The sequence below is a fragment of the Alosa pseudoharengus genome, unplaced genomic scaffold (genome assembly GCF_046254945.1).
Source record: "Alosa pseudoharengus isolate Yale_2024_CS ecotype anadromous, Long Island Sound unplaced genomic scaffold, YU_APseudo_1.1 YU_APseudo_1.1_scf_2, whole genome shotgun sequence".
Taxonomy (NCBI): domain Eukaryota; kingdom Metazoa; phylum Chordata; class Actinopteri; order Clupeiformes; family Clupeidae; genus Alosa; species Alosa pseudoharengus.
The window spans coordinates 20,770,823-20,785,459 of record NW_027468663.1 but is presented as its reverse complement, the minus strand read 5'-3'; the positions used below and the strand labels follow the sequence as shown (position 1 = coordinate 20,785,459).

The following is a 14,637-nucleotide window of genomic DNA, read 5'->3' as shown; positions in this document are numbered from 1 at the left end:
TGTGTGTGTGTGTGTGTGTGTGTGTGTGTGTGTGTGTGTGTGTGTGTGTGTGTGTGTGTGTGTGTGTGTGTGTGTGTGTGTGTGTGTGTGTGTGTGTGTGTGTGTGCATTGAATGAATCAGGTTCAGTAAATGGACTAATTGGGTGAATAGCTGTAATGTACGAAACCTCCAGTTTGTTATTAGTTCCCCTTGCCCATCTCTCCAGTCCATCTCACCATTCACCCGTAAAACCAAATTACACATTACATTACCCACTACATGATTTCATTGAAGTTCTGTATTTTGTGTCGTTAGTACAAAATCTGGCTCGCTTTGATTAAGGGTCTGTTGCATTAGCCCACTGCTCTCTGCTCCAATCAGTGGAACTTCTTTAAAAAATGGTCTTTGGCACTTTTATTTCTATTTTAAGAAAGGAATGCCATGTGATTTTGAGTTTTTTTGTGTTTTGTTTGTTTTAAGTATTCTGTTAAATCAGGTTTGTGTCTGTTTTATTGTAGCGTAAATAATTTTATGTGTGAATGAGTGTTATTTATTTGAGTTTATCTGAGAAATGTAACATTGTGAGGATACATGAAGAGTTTTTGGTTTGTATGTTATTTTTTGTTTATTTTTTGCCTACGGAATGATGGATGGTCTATTTTATTTTTTTTTACCCTGAAAAAAAGATGGCTGCCAAGTCAGTGATGAATGTTACTGTAAATAGGTTAATGGAGAGACACTGATTTCTTACATGGGAATCTGAATTAAAAGATCAAAGTTCCGGTTGCTTGTCTGTTTTTAGTACACACACACACACACACACACACAGAGATAGATTTGGCAACACAAAATGTGTAATAGGAGAAAATGTCCAAACTGTAAATTCAGTAATTCTGCAATAGATATGCAACCTATCAACCTCACCCCTTTACAATCTGTTGCTAGTGTAGATTGCCAACACATAAAAACAGCATTGCAGCCATTTACAGCTAGATGGTTCTTTAAGGGCCCGTCCACACGGAGACGCTTTTTAGGTTAAACGCAGAGGTTTTGCTTCGTCTTGGCCGAGCGTCCAAACGAATCCTGTAAACGCACTGCCCGAAACCGCACTTTTCTGAAACCTGGTCCCAGAGTGGAGAAATCTGAAACCGTAGCCCGTTTGAATTCGTTTAGACAGCGAAACCGCACATCCTGCTTGCTTATCGATGATGTCATCGCCAAACCTCAGCTGCCCTGGACTTGCACTTATAGTTTTGCTTAACAATACTAGTTTTCATACATGACATTACCTACGATTAGCCTACACTCCGTAAGATAAATATCACAACTGGTGCTGCGCAGCGCCGATAGCTTATGACTCGGTGGACTGAACACTGTTTTTCCCGGTGTTTTTTTTAATGCATTCTAGCTACTGTCAGTGACGCGAGAGAACTTAAGTTATTAGGAAAGTGCGGTGTAAGTTTAGGCTACATTAATTTGTGCGTATAGTGCCAGTGTCATTCATTTTTTTTACATGTCTTCCAACATGTATACATGCATTCACAGTCGAGTGAAATCAGCTTACAAAGACGCTTAGAACTCACGTTAAGCCGATTGTAGCACACTGAGTGCGAATGCGCGATTTGATGCAGGCAAAAGTATTGACTGTTACTAACGAAGGTTTTATAGCAATATTATAAATGTGGCGACAGAATAGCCTAGAACTTGGGTAAGCTTTGCGTTTAGTAGCCTAATTGCGGTGACAGCCAAGACTAATGTGAATCACGGACTATCCTACAACCAAAGAAAGTAAAGGTGATTAGTAGCCTAGGCCTACCTGCGTTAGCCAAATAAAGGACGGGACTGCACCCTTCACAAACCGTAAAATAAAGTTTATTAGTTTTACAGTTGACTACAGTTGACAGTTCACCATCAGTCCACACAAACAATTCTGGTTTCCTTGCACTAGCCATTTCGTCTAATCCAGGGGTCTCAAACACCCGGCCCGCGTCCGGCCCAATTCCGGCCCGCGACGTAGGCCTATGTCAAAATAATAACGTAATCCGGCCCTTGAGACTTTTTAATTGTGACAAACAACGATACTGATTAAAATAGACGATAGTTCCAAGTACGGTGACAAATCTCATTTGTACTCTGCTCCACTATGTGCTAGACATCCAGATCTTAATTCAAACCCAAAATCGCTGCGCAAAGTTTTCAGGAAATACTTGTATTACACGCGAGAAACACAAAGACGTGCATTTGTAATGACGCGGAAGCGATGCAGGCCATAGTGTTGCATAAATTGAAGCAGAAATTAAGCAGAAATAGGCCTACACCAAATGTTGAAAAACGTTTACGTGTGATAAAGTCTTAGGTAGGCTATGTTATTCACCTATTCTAAATCTGAAGGAGAATATCCTTTTGGAGATTATGATCGATCGTCTATTGAATGGAGGTGCATCTGCGTGTATACGACGGCATAATAAGCATGGCATACCATGCTTATTTCGACCCTCTGCCCAACATAGCTTGGAGGTTGCAGTGGTAATCGTGATGATAGTGTCCGTAATGGACGTGGTACAGACAGCATGGTAGAAATAGGGCTCTAAACTACAAAGTCACCTGCAATATGATGCGAACTTCTGGGTACTCAGATTACCCGCGATAGGAACTGATTTAACCAGAATACTTTATTGTAGGCCTTGTGGTTTAGAAACCATATACATCTTAGGTGTTGGTATACATCTTAGGTGTTTTCCTGTTAATTTGTTATGTGGGTAATATGAAAAAAGTAAAGTAAACCTGCTCAAATATGTTCATCCGGTATTTATTGAAAGATGCATAATTTGAGGTGCTTGCCATCCAGTGGCAAATTAGATGGGTAAATTTACCCCCTTCATAAACTTTTTGTTTTTCTCAAAGATTTTTACATTTACAGTAGGACTTTATCTCTGACCACTTTCAAGCCATGGCCTTTTGACATTTTGATATAAAAATCCAATGGTGTTGCTTAAACTATTTTTATTTGGTGTGAAACACACACATACCTGTTGTTATGCTTTTCATTTGTTTTATAATTTGTATTAATATTTATTTTATAATTGTTTTATTTATAAGCTAAGGTTGCTAGCACAGGTGTCTAAAACTAGATAAAAACACTTGCACTTGCTGTTTGCAGTTCTGTGTGGTATTTGAAAAAAAGAACATTGCATTTTCAGAAATAGCCGGCCCTCCAATCAGATGACGTTGGCAGAATTGGCCCCCAGCTCATTTGAGTTTGAGACCCCTGGTCTAATCTGTCTGTTTGTAAAGCCTACAGCGTGAAAGTTTTGGTAAATTACTGTAAAGAAACAGTGCCACCTATAGGCCTGGGATATGAAGTAACGTGTTGAGTCGTGTTGAAATGGATCCGTTTGGACGCAAATATTCTTGATACGGTTCCAGGGAAGACGGAGGAAAAAAAGATCGGTTTGGTACGTGTGGACTAGGCCTAAATGTAGTATAGTGTGGTGTGACGGTTAGGCATCAGCCTGAAAGCATTTTTTTTTCTGAATTAGGCCTAGTCCACACGTACCAAACCGATCTTTTTTTCCTCCGTCTTCCCTGGAACCTTATCAAGAATATTTGCGTCCAAACGGATCCATCTCAACATGACTCAACACGTTACTTCATACCCCAGGCCTATAGGTGGCACTGTTTCTTTACAGAAATGGACCAAAACTTGCGCTTTACAAACAGACAGAATAGGCTACGACGAAATGGCTAGTGCAAGGAAACCAGAATTGTTTGTGTGGACTGATGGTGAACTGTCAACTGTAAAACTAATAAACTTTATTTTACGGTTTGTGAAGGGTGCAGTCCCGTCCTTTATTTGGCTAACGCAGGTAGGCCTACTAATCACCTTACTTTCTTTGGTTGTAGGATAGTCCGTGATTCACATTAGTTTTGGCTATCATCGCAATTAGGCTACTAAACGCAAGGCTTACCCAAGTTCTAGGCTATTCTGTCGCTACATTTATAATATTGCTATAAAACCTTCGTATTCGTTAGTAACAGTCAATACTTTTGCCTGCATAAATCGCGCATTCACATTCAGTGTGCTACCATCGGCTTAACGTGAGTTCCAAGCGTCTTTGTATGCTTATATCTGATTTCACTCGACTGTGAATGCATGTTGTAAGACATGTAAAATAAATGAATGACACTGGCACTACGCACAAATTAATGTAGCCTAAACTTACACCGCACTTTCCTAATAACTTAAGTTCTCTCGCGTCACTGACAGTAGCTAGAATGCATAAAAAAACACCGGGAAAACAGTGTTCAGTCCACCAAGTCATAAGCTATTGGCGCTGCCCAGCACCAGTTGTGATATTTATCTTACGGAGTGTAATCGTAGGTAATGTCATTTATGAAAACTAGTATTGTTAGGCAATACTATAAGTGCAAGTCCAGGGCAGCTGAGGTGTGGCGATGACATCATCGATACGCAAGTATATAAATAACATAGGTTTGGGTTTAGACCCGGCCAAGGTACACCTTTATGCAGATGATACAATCATTTATGCTATTGCTCCCTCAATACAAGAGACAATGGATACCCTACAGGCTGCATTTGATTCACTACAAATATCTTTAGTCAAGTTAAAACTGGTATTAAATGCCAAAAAAACAAAATATATGACTTTCACACGGGCACGGTCAGTTTCTGACTGTAAAATACTGTCACTGGATGGCATTCATATATAAAGGGTAACCTCATATAAATACCTTGGCATCTGGCTTGATGACAAGTTATCTTTTGATGTTCACATAGATAATCTTACTCTAAACCTAAGTTAGGTTTTTATTTCCGTTTAAAGAATTGCTTTCCTTTTACTGCAAGAAAAACATTGGTCCAAAGTACCTTTTTATCAGTGTTAGATTATGGTGACTTAATATATATGCATGCCTCTCTAGGCCTCCTAAAGAAAGTGGATGTGGTGTATCACTCTGCTTTGCGGTTTGTAATAGGAGTACCTTCTAGAACACATCACTGCATGCTATATGAAAAGGTTCAATGGACTTCACTGCATCTAAGAAGAAAAATCCATTTTAATCTTTAGAGCAAAGGCCCTAATGGGTAAACTTCCCAGTTATATTTGTAATCTTTTGTCATTTTGCCCTTCTACATACAACACCCGTTCCTCAAACAAGCTCCTCCTACAGTCTTCAACTTCCCGAACTAAATTGGGAAAATCTGCCTTTTCATCCTTTGCACCACATGCATGGAATGAGCTACAACACACACTTAACATGGACTCCTTACCCTCCTTAAATGTTTTTAAAAGTATTTTAAAGCTTGCTTACACTGAGCAGTGTCACTGCTTCTAGTGTTCTATTTTTTCAAATATATTTTAGCTCTCCTTAGTCTTTGTTGTCTCTGACTCTGTGTCTTCTGTGTTAGTGTGCTGTTGTTGTTAGTGTGCTTTGTTGTCTCTGACTCTGTGTCCTCTGTGTTAGTGTGCTGTTGTTGTTAGTGTGCTTTGTTGTCTCTGACTCTGTGTCCTCTGTGTTAGTGTGCTGTTGATGTCTTTGCTCTGTACCCATGTCCCATGTTGTATTTTCTTTGTCTTTTAAAAAAAATTGCTGCCATCTTGACCAGGACTCCCTGGCAGAAGAGACATTGTGTCTCAATGGGACCTTCCTGGTAAAATAAAAGTTTAAATAAAAAAATAAAAAAAAAATAAGCAGGATGTGCGGTTTCGCTGTCTAAACGAATTCAAACGGGCTACGGTTTCAGATTTTTCCACTCTGGGACCAGGTTTCAAAAAAGTGCGGTTTCGGGCAGTGCGTTTACAGGATTCGTTTGGACGCTCGGCCAAGAAGAAGCAAAACCTCTGCGTTTAACCTAAAAAGCCTCTTCGTGTGGACAGGCCCTTATATTTTCAAACATTTTTTTACATGTCTTTAATATGTCACTTCACTTCAAAATCATGTCACATGTCACTTCAAAATCATTCTTTACTTTTGTAGCCTAATTATCAACTTTACTTTTGCACTAATGCCCTTGAAGGTAGATTTTCCGTGAGGACCATTGACTCAGTAGAAAATAGGTGTTAGCTACAATGAAAATGTTGATGCTAGGATGTCAAAAGCACACGTCACTATCAGAATTACTTTTCATAGGGAGAGTTACTCATTTCTAGGCGTACATGTTGTACAGTGTGAATCTGCTGGTTTCCCTTTGGCGCACAGTCTATGCACATGTTAATGGCATTTTAACCTTCCACAGAATCGCATCATGATCAAATGTAGCCCAATTGCTTTTTTGCCATTAAGTTAAGGAGAGATCTTCCATGGTTTGTATTATTTCCCCTCGCTTGTCTTGAGGCTATAGGCTGTCAACAATTTGACAGTTTGACAATTTCAACAATTTTGCTAATCTACGTTACATTGATTAAGGGCATTGAATTAGCAACCCTATAAGTCAAAGCTTTGTTTATACACTAAAATATTTTATAGTTTGCTGCTTTATTTGCCACAGGCTGAGAGCACCTATGCACTCCTTTAACCCATTGCCAACTTACCAAGTTCAGGAACAGGGTTCATGTGAAGAAAATAATTTAGGATTAAAGCCCTGTTTTGAGGATGCAGACAATGGGCCTGGTCTTTCTTGCTGTGGGAAACTATTCAGTGGAAATACGATGCTATGAATCACAGACGTATTATAATATTCAGGTGCAAACAAGCTCATGGAGAAACTACAACATCTGGCTTAAGGCTGACACAAAGGAGGAATATTACAATGCATAATCCTCCCACATGTCCCTGTTGAGCCTGAATGTGAAAGTTTTTCCATCATAATGAACAGGCAGGACAGGGATATATGAACTTCACCCTAATATCGCAGTCATTTTTACGTTCAGTTTTTATCAAGTCATAAACAATGTCAAACAGAACTTCTGATTATTGTATGCCTATCAATTGACATGAATGGCGATGGAAGAAACATTTTTGATACATTGTGTGCTCCTCAAGGACATAAGACATATAATCAACAGCAGCAGAAACATGAGAGTATTCTAAGAATGCCTTTTCAAACACCATACATTTTCTTTTATAATTAGGCCTATGCATTTTCTTCTGTAGAGCAGATTATGATAATATGAGTTTCTTTAAATTGTGATAAAAAAAAAAACCTGAAAAGATAAAGCAAATTATTAAGATGTCCTTTGCTGACAATTCCTCATATTGAAGCGGTGTGGTAGCCTACAATAAGGACTCTTCTGGGCTTTCAAAAGAGATATAGCCTAGGCCCCAAAACGTTTTTAACAATAAGGAAGGAGTAATTGAATTATTTATGACCTGGCATGTGTATATCACAGACTAACAAAAGCACCCTCAATAGGCCTACTTGTATCGTGATGAAGTGAGATTAGGGGAGGAAAGGGACGAAAATCTCGATTCAAATGCAAATAAAATCTCTTCAGTGTGTAAAATGGATATCATGCAAGACTAGCCTACGCCTACAAGTGGGTGGGAGTGAAATGGAAGGCTAATAGGACAAGGGAGGGCAACAACACATTTTGAAATGCTAAAATGCATATTTTTTATTTCATGACATATGAGTTTTTTATGCAAGTGGCTTTAACTCATTTGCTTAATAACGCATAGGCCTACCCGTAACAAACATTTGCTCGCTGTTTTCAGGCCTTTTTTTTTATGTTCAGCTTGTTCTCAGTATCAAATTGGGCAAAGGCTTGCATGGCCACTCCAAGCATCTTGCCTTGGTGATTATCCCAACCATGTAAAATATAACCGATATTCAATTGGCTGATTCCTGACATCGTCATCAAAAATATTCCATCCCTCTTTCGTGTTTGGACAGTATATAAACAGACAGAATTTCATCTTTCCTGTGGCACTTAGGAACATCACTACGTGGATCGAAAGTGGGTGGGAATCTGCCACGATTGACATTTGTTCAATGGCAGCTGCAGACGGCGCAGAGAGACTCGCGCGGCTTGAATAAAATTACCCGAGAGAGTCACCTGTTGATTCTGTCCTGATATGGTGAGTACCGATGGAGTAACTTTAAAATCAAAGAGAGATCGACTGTCTTCGTTCTCTTCACCGGGAAAACTTGATCGATTTAGTCGATGCACAAGGCTACAGCAGCCTATAATTGGCTGTTTAGCCCAGGGGCTGTGGTAGCTTAAATAACAATCGGAATCTAGAAATTGTATAGGCTATAAATGCTTGTAGTAGCCTAGCCTGTTATTTATGTAAGGCCTACATTTAATTGAACTGATTAAATTGTTGGTCTATGGCTTAAAGCAGTTCTCTCACAGAGACACTTGCATTTGTGTATGTGTTTACTAAACTGCTCTTAAAGGCTAGACGAATCGTTGTGAAATGTTTTGTTCTTTAAGGGCTTTTTTGGACCCCGAACTTTCATGCAACAGGTGGCAGATTTTTTCAGCCGGAAGACAGAATGGCGAATGTCACACGTGCAAAGTCTCGCTGTTGGGCGTCTTTCAGCACTGAAGCAGTGAACAGCTCCCACAAGTCGTGTCGTTGGAAGGTCTGGGAGATATCAAACTGTAAAGATGCATCTATCTATCTATCTATCTATCTATAAGGTGAAGGCCTATATACATAGGCTATGCTTAAGGAAGAGGCTCTTCAGTCATTTAGTTGACAGAGTATTTTTGATAGCTATATTCCCATGCTCTTACAAGTTGATAAACAAGGTTTTTCCATATAAAGGGCAACATAGGTCAAAACTCAAGCTTACAATGTACTGGACATCCCCTCAAACGTAGGTTTCCTTACCATGGAACACTGTCTGTCCACAGACCCTTCCCCCATCTTCCGTTTTTCTTGTTAAATTGACACTCTCCACCCCCCCCCCCACCCCCTCCGTCTGCTGCCTCAGCTCTGTTGCATAGCTACCAGATCTACCCTCAGAGCACTGACGATAAACAACAATGACTTGGGCTATATGTTTGTATTTTAATTGCTAGAGCTAAACCAGTTTAACTTAATGATATCATGGCCATTGTGGGCTTTATCATGGTTTAGGTTATATTTTGTTCTGCAGAAAGCAGATGAAACTGAACAGAGACTTTCTCTAAAATGTCATGTTCTGAGAGCTGGACTTTTTCCTCACACACACCAGTGGTTGATTATGAGAGTTCCCCTCCCCCTTTTCTGTCCCTCTTTGAAAAGGGGACGTAGGCTTGGCTTATATGAATAAAGGGAAGAGAGGATGTCTACTTATTTAACAGGTGAAGCAGGAGCGGAAATAAGTATTAGAAAAAAGGAGAATAATGTGATATAAAAGAGTGAAGTGTCAGACAATGGGATACATGGAAATTAAGTGTATAGTCTTGTGCCCTTCCGGTTCATGGACTATTTCCTCTTCAGAGGTGGTGGACTTTCACAGCCAGGAGGTTTGGGAATTATCAGCACTGAATGGATTGATTGAGCTGTAGAAAATCTCAGATGACAGACAGACAGACAGACACACACACACACACACACACACACACACACACACACACACACACACACACACACACACACACACTCACTCACTCACATACTAAGATGAAGAGGACCTACACCTGCAAGATTTACAGTTATAGGCATAGTTAAGAGAGCCTGCAAGAGCCTCTTCATTGTATTTTTTTTTTTTCATTCCTCCTGTAGGCCTAGATTAATGGGGACCTGGGTGAAGAAGCATGGAGACATTTTGCTCTGTGTGCTGGGTGGAAGACTAGTGATTTTGTTGTGAAACTGAACAAAGACACTAACAACAAAGCCCAGTCTACCTCTCAGCACAGGGTACAGGCCTGCAGTGTCTTTTGTTAAATATTGATATTATGATACTATGTAGGCTACTCATGCAATGAGATGAGAGGGTGAGTTGGCTATTTTCACAAGATAGCCCACTTGGTCATCTTTTGCTGGATGTAGGCTAAACATTATGAAATAAAATGAATAGCCCTACCTGATCTATTTTAAAATCAAGATATATTAGGCTATAACAATATCTACAAAGTTGTCTATTATCTGTGATGCTGTTGTGTTTTAAATGACTGATCAATAAAAAAAACTGTAAACCTATTTATTGTTCTGATTTTCTATGGACTATGTTGTGGGTAGGCAATAGGTGAAGGCTACGATTGTGAACTAGAGTTTGTAGCCTACATGTCCTTTAACATTTGCGCAAGAACATTTGACCTCAGGCTTGTTCCAGTGAGCTGTGTGGAATAAGAGTTTTTTTTATTTTTTATTAATTTATTAAATTATATTATTTTATTAAATGATAGTTCTAATGTAGCCTAATAACACTAGTCAGCCCAGTTGGCCTGCTTAGCTGGTTTTGGAAAGGTATAAAGGTCGAATGTAGCCTAAGCCAAAACATGGAAAATGGACAAACCTGTCCAATGAATCGTATAGAACACATTTAAAAATATATATATATATATTTCGATCATTAGGCTACCTTCACAAAGTAGGCTAGCCGACATCCACGAAAAATCATCGAATGATTTTCGATGACTGACAAGGCTGTCACGAATTCCATAATTAGATCGTGAAGTCTGATTTTGTGCCATGGACCCTGGGAATGTAGTTTCAATTGTATGATTCGTCGTGCTGCGTGGTCGTTGACATGACTACAAGTACCGGCATAATAGAGAAGGTACTTCCGTCTGGAGCAGGTCCAATGCCCGATAGGTTTGCTGGGAAATGAATTTCTGAACACTGGAACGCAGAGAGGTGGATTATCGAGCTCTTGTTTTTTAAAGACTACATTATCCATGATGCCCAGCGTAAATGGTAAACATAGACCTGTCAAACAACACAGATGCCATTTTGAAAGTAGCCTTAAAATGGCAGAAAAATGCAGGAAAGAGGCAGGGGCACTGCCAAGGTTTCTTCTCTTTATTTGAATAACCAAGCTCTACCCCGCCGTTTTACTTTTTTCGGGGTTTAATGGAGAAACAGAAAGACGAGCGCAGGTAAAATGGATATCACAACTGCGGTATTTAATGCGGCGAGAGATGGTAAACTGAAACTTATCCAGAAGTTGCTGAGCAACAAAACTCCGGAGGAGTTGGAAGCGCTTACCGAGGAGAAGACCCAGGGAGGTACCCCACTGTTGATCGCTTCTCGATATGGACATTTAGAGGTGGTTGACTATTTGGTTGAACATTGTAAGGCTAGTGTTGAACTGGGGGGCTCTGTGAACTTTGATGGCGAAACGATCGAGGGCGCCCCTCCTCTGTGGGCGGCTTCTGCGGCAGGTCATCTGCCAGTAGTTAGAACTCTTTTAAAGCACGGTGCCTCTGTCAACAACACAACTTTGACCAACTCCACTCCTTTGCGGGCTGCCTGCTTTGATGGTCACCTGGAGATCGTTCGCTACCTTGTCGAACACCGGGCAGACATGGAGGTAGCTAACCGCCATGGCCACACTTGCCTAATGATCTCGTGCTACAAAGGCCACAGAGAGATAGCGAAGTTCCTTTTGGAGCGGGGAGCAGACGTGAATCGTAAAAGCGTTAAGGGCAACACTGCCTTACACGACTGTGCTGAATCTGGCAGCCTAGAAATTATGAAAATGCTTATAAAGTGCAACGCTAGAATGGAGAAAGACGGCTATGGCATGACCCCTCTCCTTGCCGCTAGTGTCACAGGCCACACCAACATTGTGGAGTACCTCGTTCACCAGCCTCGAGCCACAAGGGAGGATCGGATTGATGCCCTCGAACTGCTGGGCGCAACCTTCGTTGACAAGAAACGTGACCTGTTGGGAGCCATGCGATACTGGCGCCGGGCCATGGAGTTGCGGCAGCCAGGAGACAAGACTAGCTCACTATCGAAGCCCCCTCCGGGACCCCCAGTGCCTGCTTACGACTGTGCCCGGGAGGTGAGCACTGCAGAGGAGCTGGAGGCCCTCATCACTGACCCAGATGAGATGAGGATGCAAGCACTGCTGGTGCGTGAGCGCATCCTTGGGCCCTCACACCCAGACACATCCTACTACATCCGATATAGGGGTGCCGTGTATGCTGACTCTGGGAACTTCGAGCGGTGCATCAGCCTGTGGAAGTATGCACTGGACATGCAGCAGAGCAACCTGGATCCACTCAGTCCCATGACAGCCAGTAGTTTCCTGTCATTTGCCGAGCTTTTCTCCTTTGTCCTACAGGACCGTGCCAAGGGCACTTTGGCCACGCGGGTCACCTTCCGTGACCTGATGGGTGTGCTGACCAAGAGCGTGCGTGAGGTGGAGAGGGCGGTGGCCCAGCGCGACAACCCCCCTGAGGCCTCGCAGTTCACCAAAGCCCTGTCCATCATCCTGCACCTGCTGTTCCTACTGGAGAAGGTGGAATGCTGCCCGGACGAGGAGCACTGCAAGCGTCAGACCGTCTACCGGCTACTCAAGCTCAACCCACGGGGCCGCAACGGCTACACGCCCCTGCACATGGCCGTGGACAAGGACACCACGTCTGTGGGGCGCTACCCTGTGGGCCGCTTCCCCTCGCTGGCGGTGACCGGGCTGCTGCTGGAGTGCGGCGCCGACGTGGACTCCCGGGACTGCGACAACAACACGCCCCTCCACATTGCCGCCACCAACGGCTGCCCCGAGATCATGGCGCTGCTGGTGCGGGCGGGGTCCCACTTTGACGCCACCAACTCCCAGCGCAAGAGTGCCTATGAGCTGCTGGACGAGCAGAGCAGTGGCCGCCACGCACTCCACCCGCTCAGCTACGTCACACTGCAGTGCCTGGCCGCCCGTGCCATTGAGAAGCACAGACTGCCCTACAAGGGACTGATCTCCGAGGAGATGGAGGCCTTCATTGAGCTGCACTGACCTCACCTGCCCACGTCCCTTATCGACCACCTTCCTGCTCCACCAGTACCTCACCCCCCCACCCATAAACCCCATATCCCTCTGAGCCTCCCCAAACCCCGCTCAGGCTTAGACCAAATGAAAGCAATAATCCCAGGCCACTAATCGCAAAATAATGAAAGGATTTGTACTTTGCAGCAGTGTGTGTTGAGATCTTTCTTTCCTTCTCTCTGTCTGTGTCCGGATTATTCTGTTGCAGGGCTTATGAATAGGTAAAGACACTTTTGATGTGCTGTGGTGCTTTTTGCAGCAAGCAGATGGCTAGACATTTTGATTTGATTTGCGCACCTCGGTTCATTGATCAGTCTTCTCTCCCTTATAGGCTGCGACAGGTGAACACTTTTGCATTGGCAGTGATTCTGTGTTTTATAGTATTTAATTTTGAAGGTGGTGGCTTTAGCATCAGTTTCAAATCTGGGCTTTTTGCTTCAATTAGGAATGATAAAAGTAAACCTTTTTAACATTTTATTGCATGGGCATGGGTACAGAGAGCTGAGTGGCTTGAATAGTGTGCTTTATTCTGCCTCTCATCTAATGCAAGTGAATTTAATGAACATTATCAGGGCAAAGCGGTTTCTCTTATTCACCCTCCAACGTAATTTAGCTTGTTAATCTCATTTTGTTTTACATTCAGCGGAGTGGTTTAAAAAGAAAAACTGTGCCAAATGATTTGCCTCAAGTTCTCGACTTTTTCTGTGTGTTGTCAGACTTTACTAGCCATTAATTTACCTTTATCCTGAATGGGCCCTATGTTGTGATGTTGATAAGTGGGAACTCTGTCATGTGGCAAGCTTTGCTACAGCTCTGGTGGCTTGGATTACCTGAGTGAAGTCACACTTGGTCACCTGAAGGCAGTCACATCATAGGATTGATGGTTTGCACTTCATGAAATGAGATTTCATTTTTTTTTAGGACTTGGCACTTTACCCATCATAAGGTCATCCATCGTCGGTTGCTGAAGTTACATGGAAATCTATGCATTATTATGTTGAAATGTAGTGTTATTATCAGCTGTGTACGGATGACAACAGTTTTGGCAACCTGGTTTACAGGGTATGGTAATGACTTTACTTTTACACCGTAGTCTTATTTTTACCCCATTTATGTGTTCCAGTCAACTGAGTCGTTATCTGCGTTGTTTGTGTGTGTGTTCAGTTAAATCTCACCTGGTTTGACAGCACTTTGACAACACCCTAACCCCTCTCTTCTGAACCAGGGACATTCTCAGCAACTCCAAACTGATTCAATTAATTTAAAACCATTACTTCTGAACACAAAACATGTTTTGAGATGCCTGAATAAAATTCAGTATCCCAAACAAGAACTTGTATTTTTGTAGTCTGTATTTGAGCTTTCTGTCTCAGCTTAGTTTTTACACTGATCACCTTCAGATGCAATGCATGGCAACCAAACATACTCTTAGTACGTATGTAACTTGAGCTTTAGGTCTTTTAGTGCTGCCATATCTTATATCGAGTAGTCAAGCCGACCATTTGATTCAGTGGGCTCACTGGGCTGTCTAGAATAACTGGGTCTTCAGATGTGTAAAGATGCAAGGATTGAGTGTAGGCTATCTGCTTACGGTCTTCGCTGGGGCTCTAAATAATTGGTCTCTTTTGTCACTGTGGTATTATCTTTGTGCTGCTCTTCAGAAAAGTATTTCCCAGAGTAGCATCTATTTATAAATACATAATGACCGCAATAGGCACACTAAATATGAGGCTTCAACAGAAAGAGATTTAGTTGCCTCACATTCAATGAATGG

At 42.0% G+C, this 14,637-nt stretch overlaps 1 protein-coding gene across 1 annotated transcript; it reads left to right on the top strand.

The window, feature by feature from the left end:
* The first annotated feature begins 10,848 nt into the window (after positions 1-10,848).
* On the top strand, positions 10,849-14,196 carry fem1a (fem-1 homolog a). The gene has a single exon (XM_076294114.1). It carries the CDS (start codon positions 10,980-10,982, stop codon positions 12,831-12,833), a length of 1,854 nt encoding a protein of 617 aa, XP_076150229.1. The 5' UTR covers positions 10,849-10,979; the 3' UTR covers positions 12,834-14,196.
* Positions 14,197-14,637: the final 441 nt, after the last annotated feature.

Coding starts and splice junctions, on each gene's coding strand:
- fem1a (XM_076294114.1), top strand. CDS start 10,980: ATGGATATCACAACTGCGGTATTTAATGCGGCGAGAGATGGTAAACTG.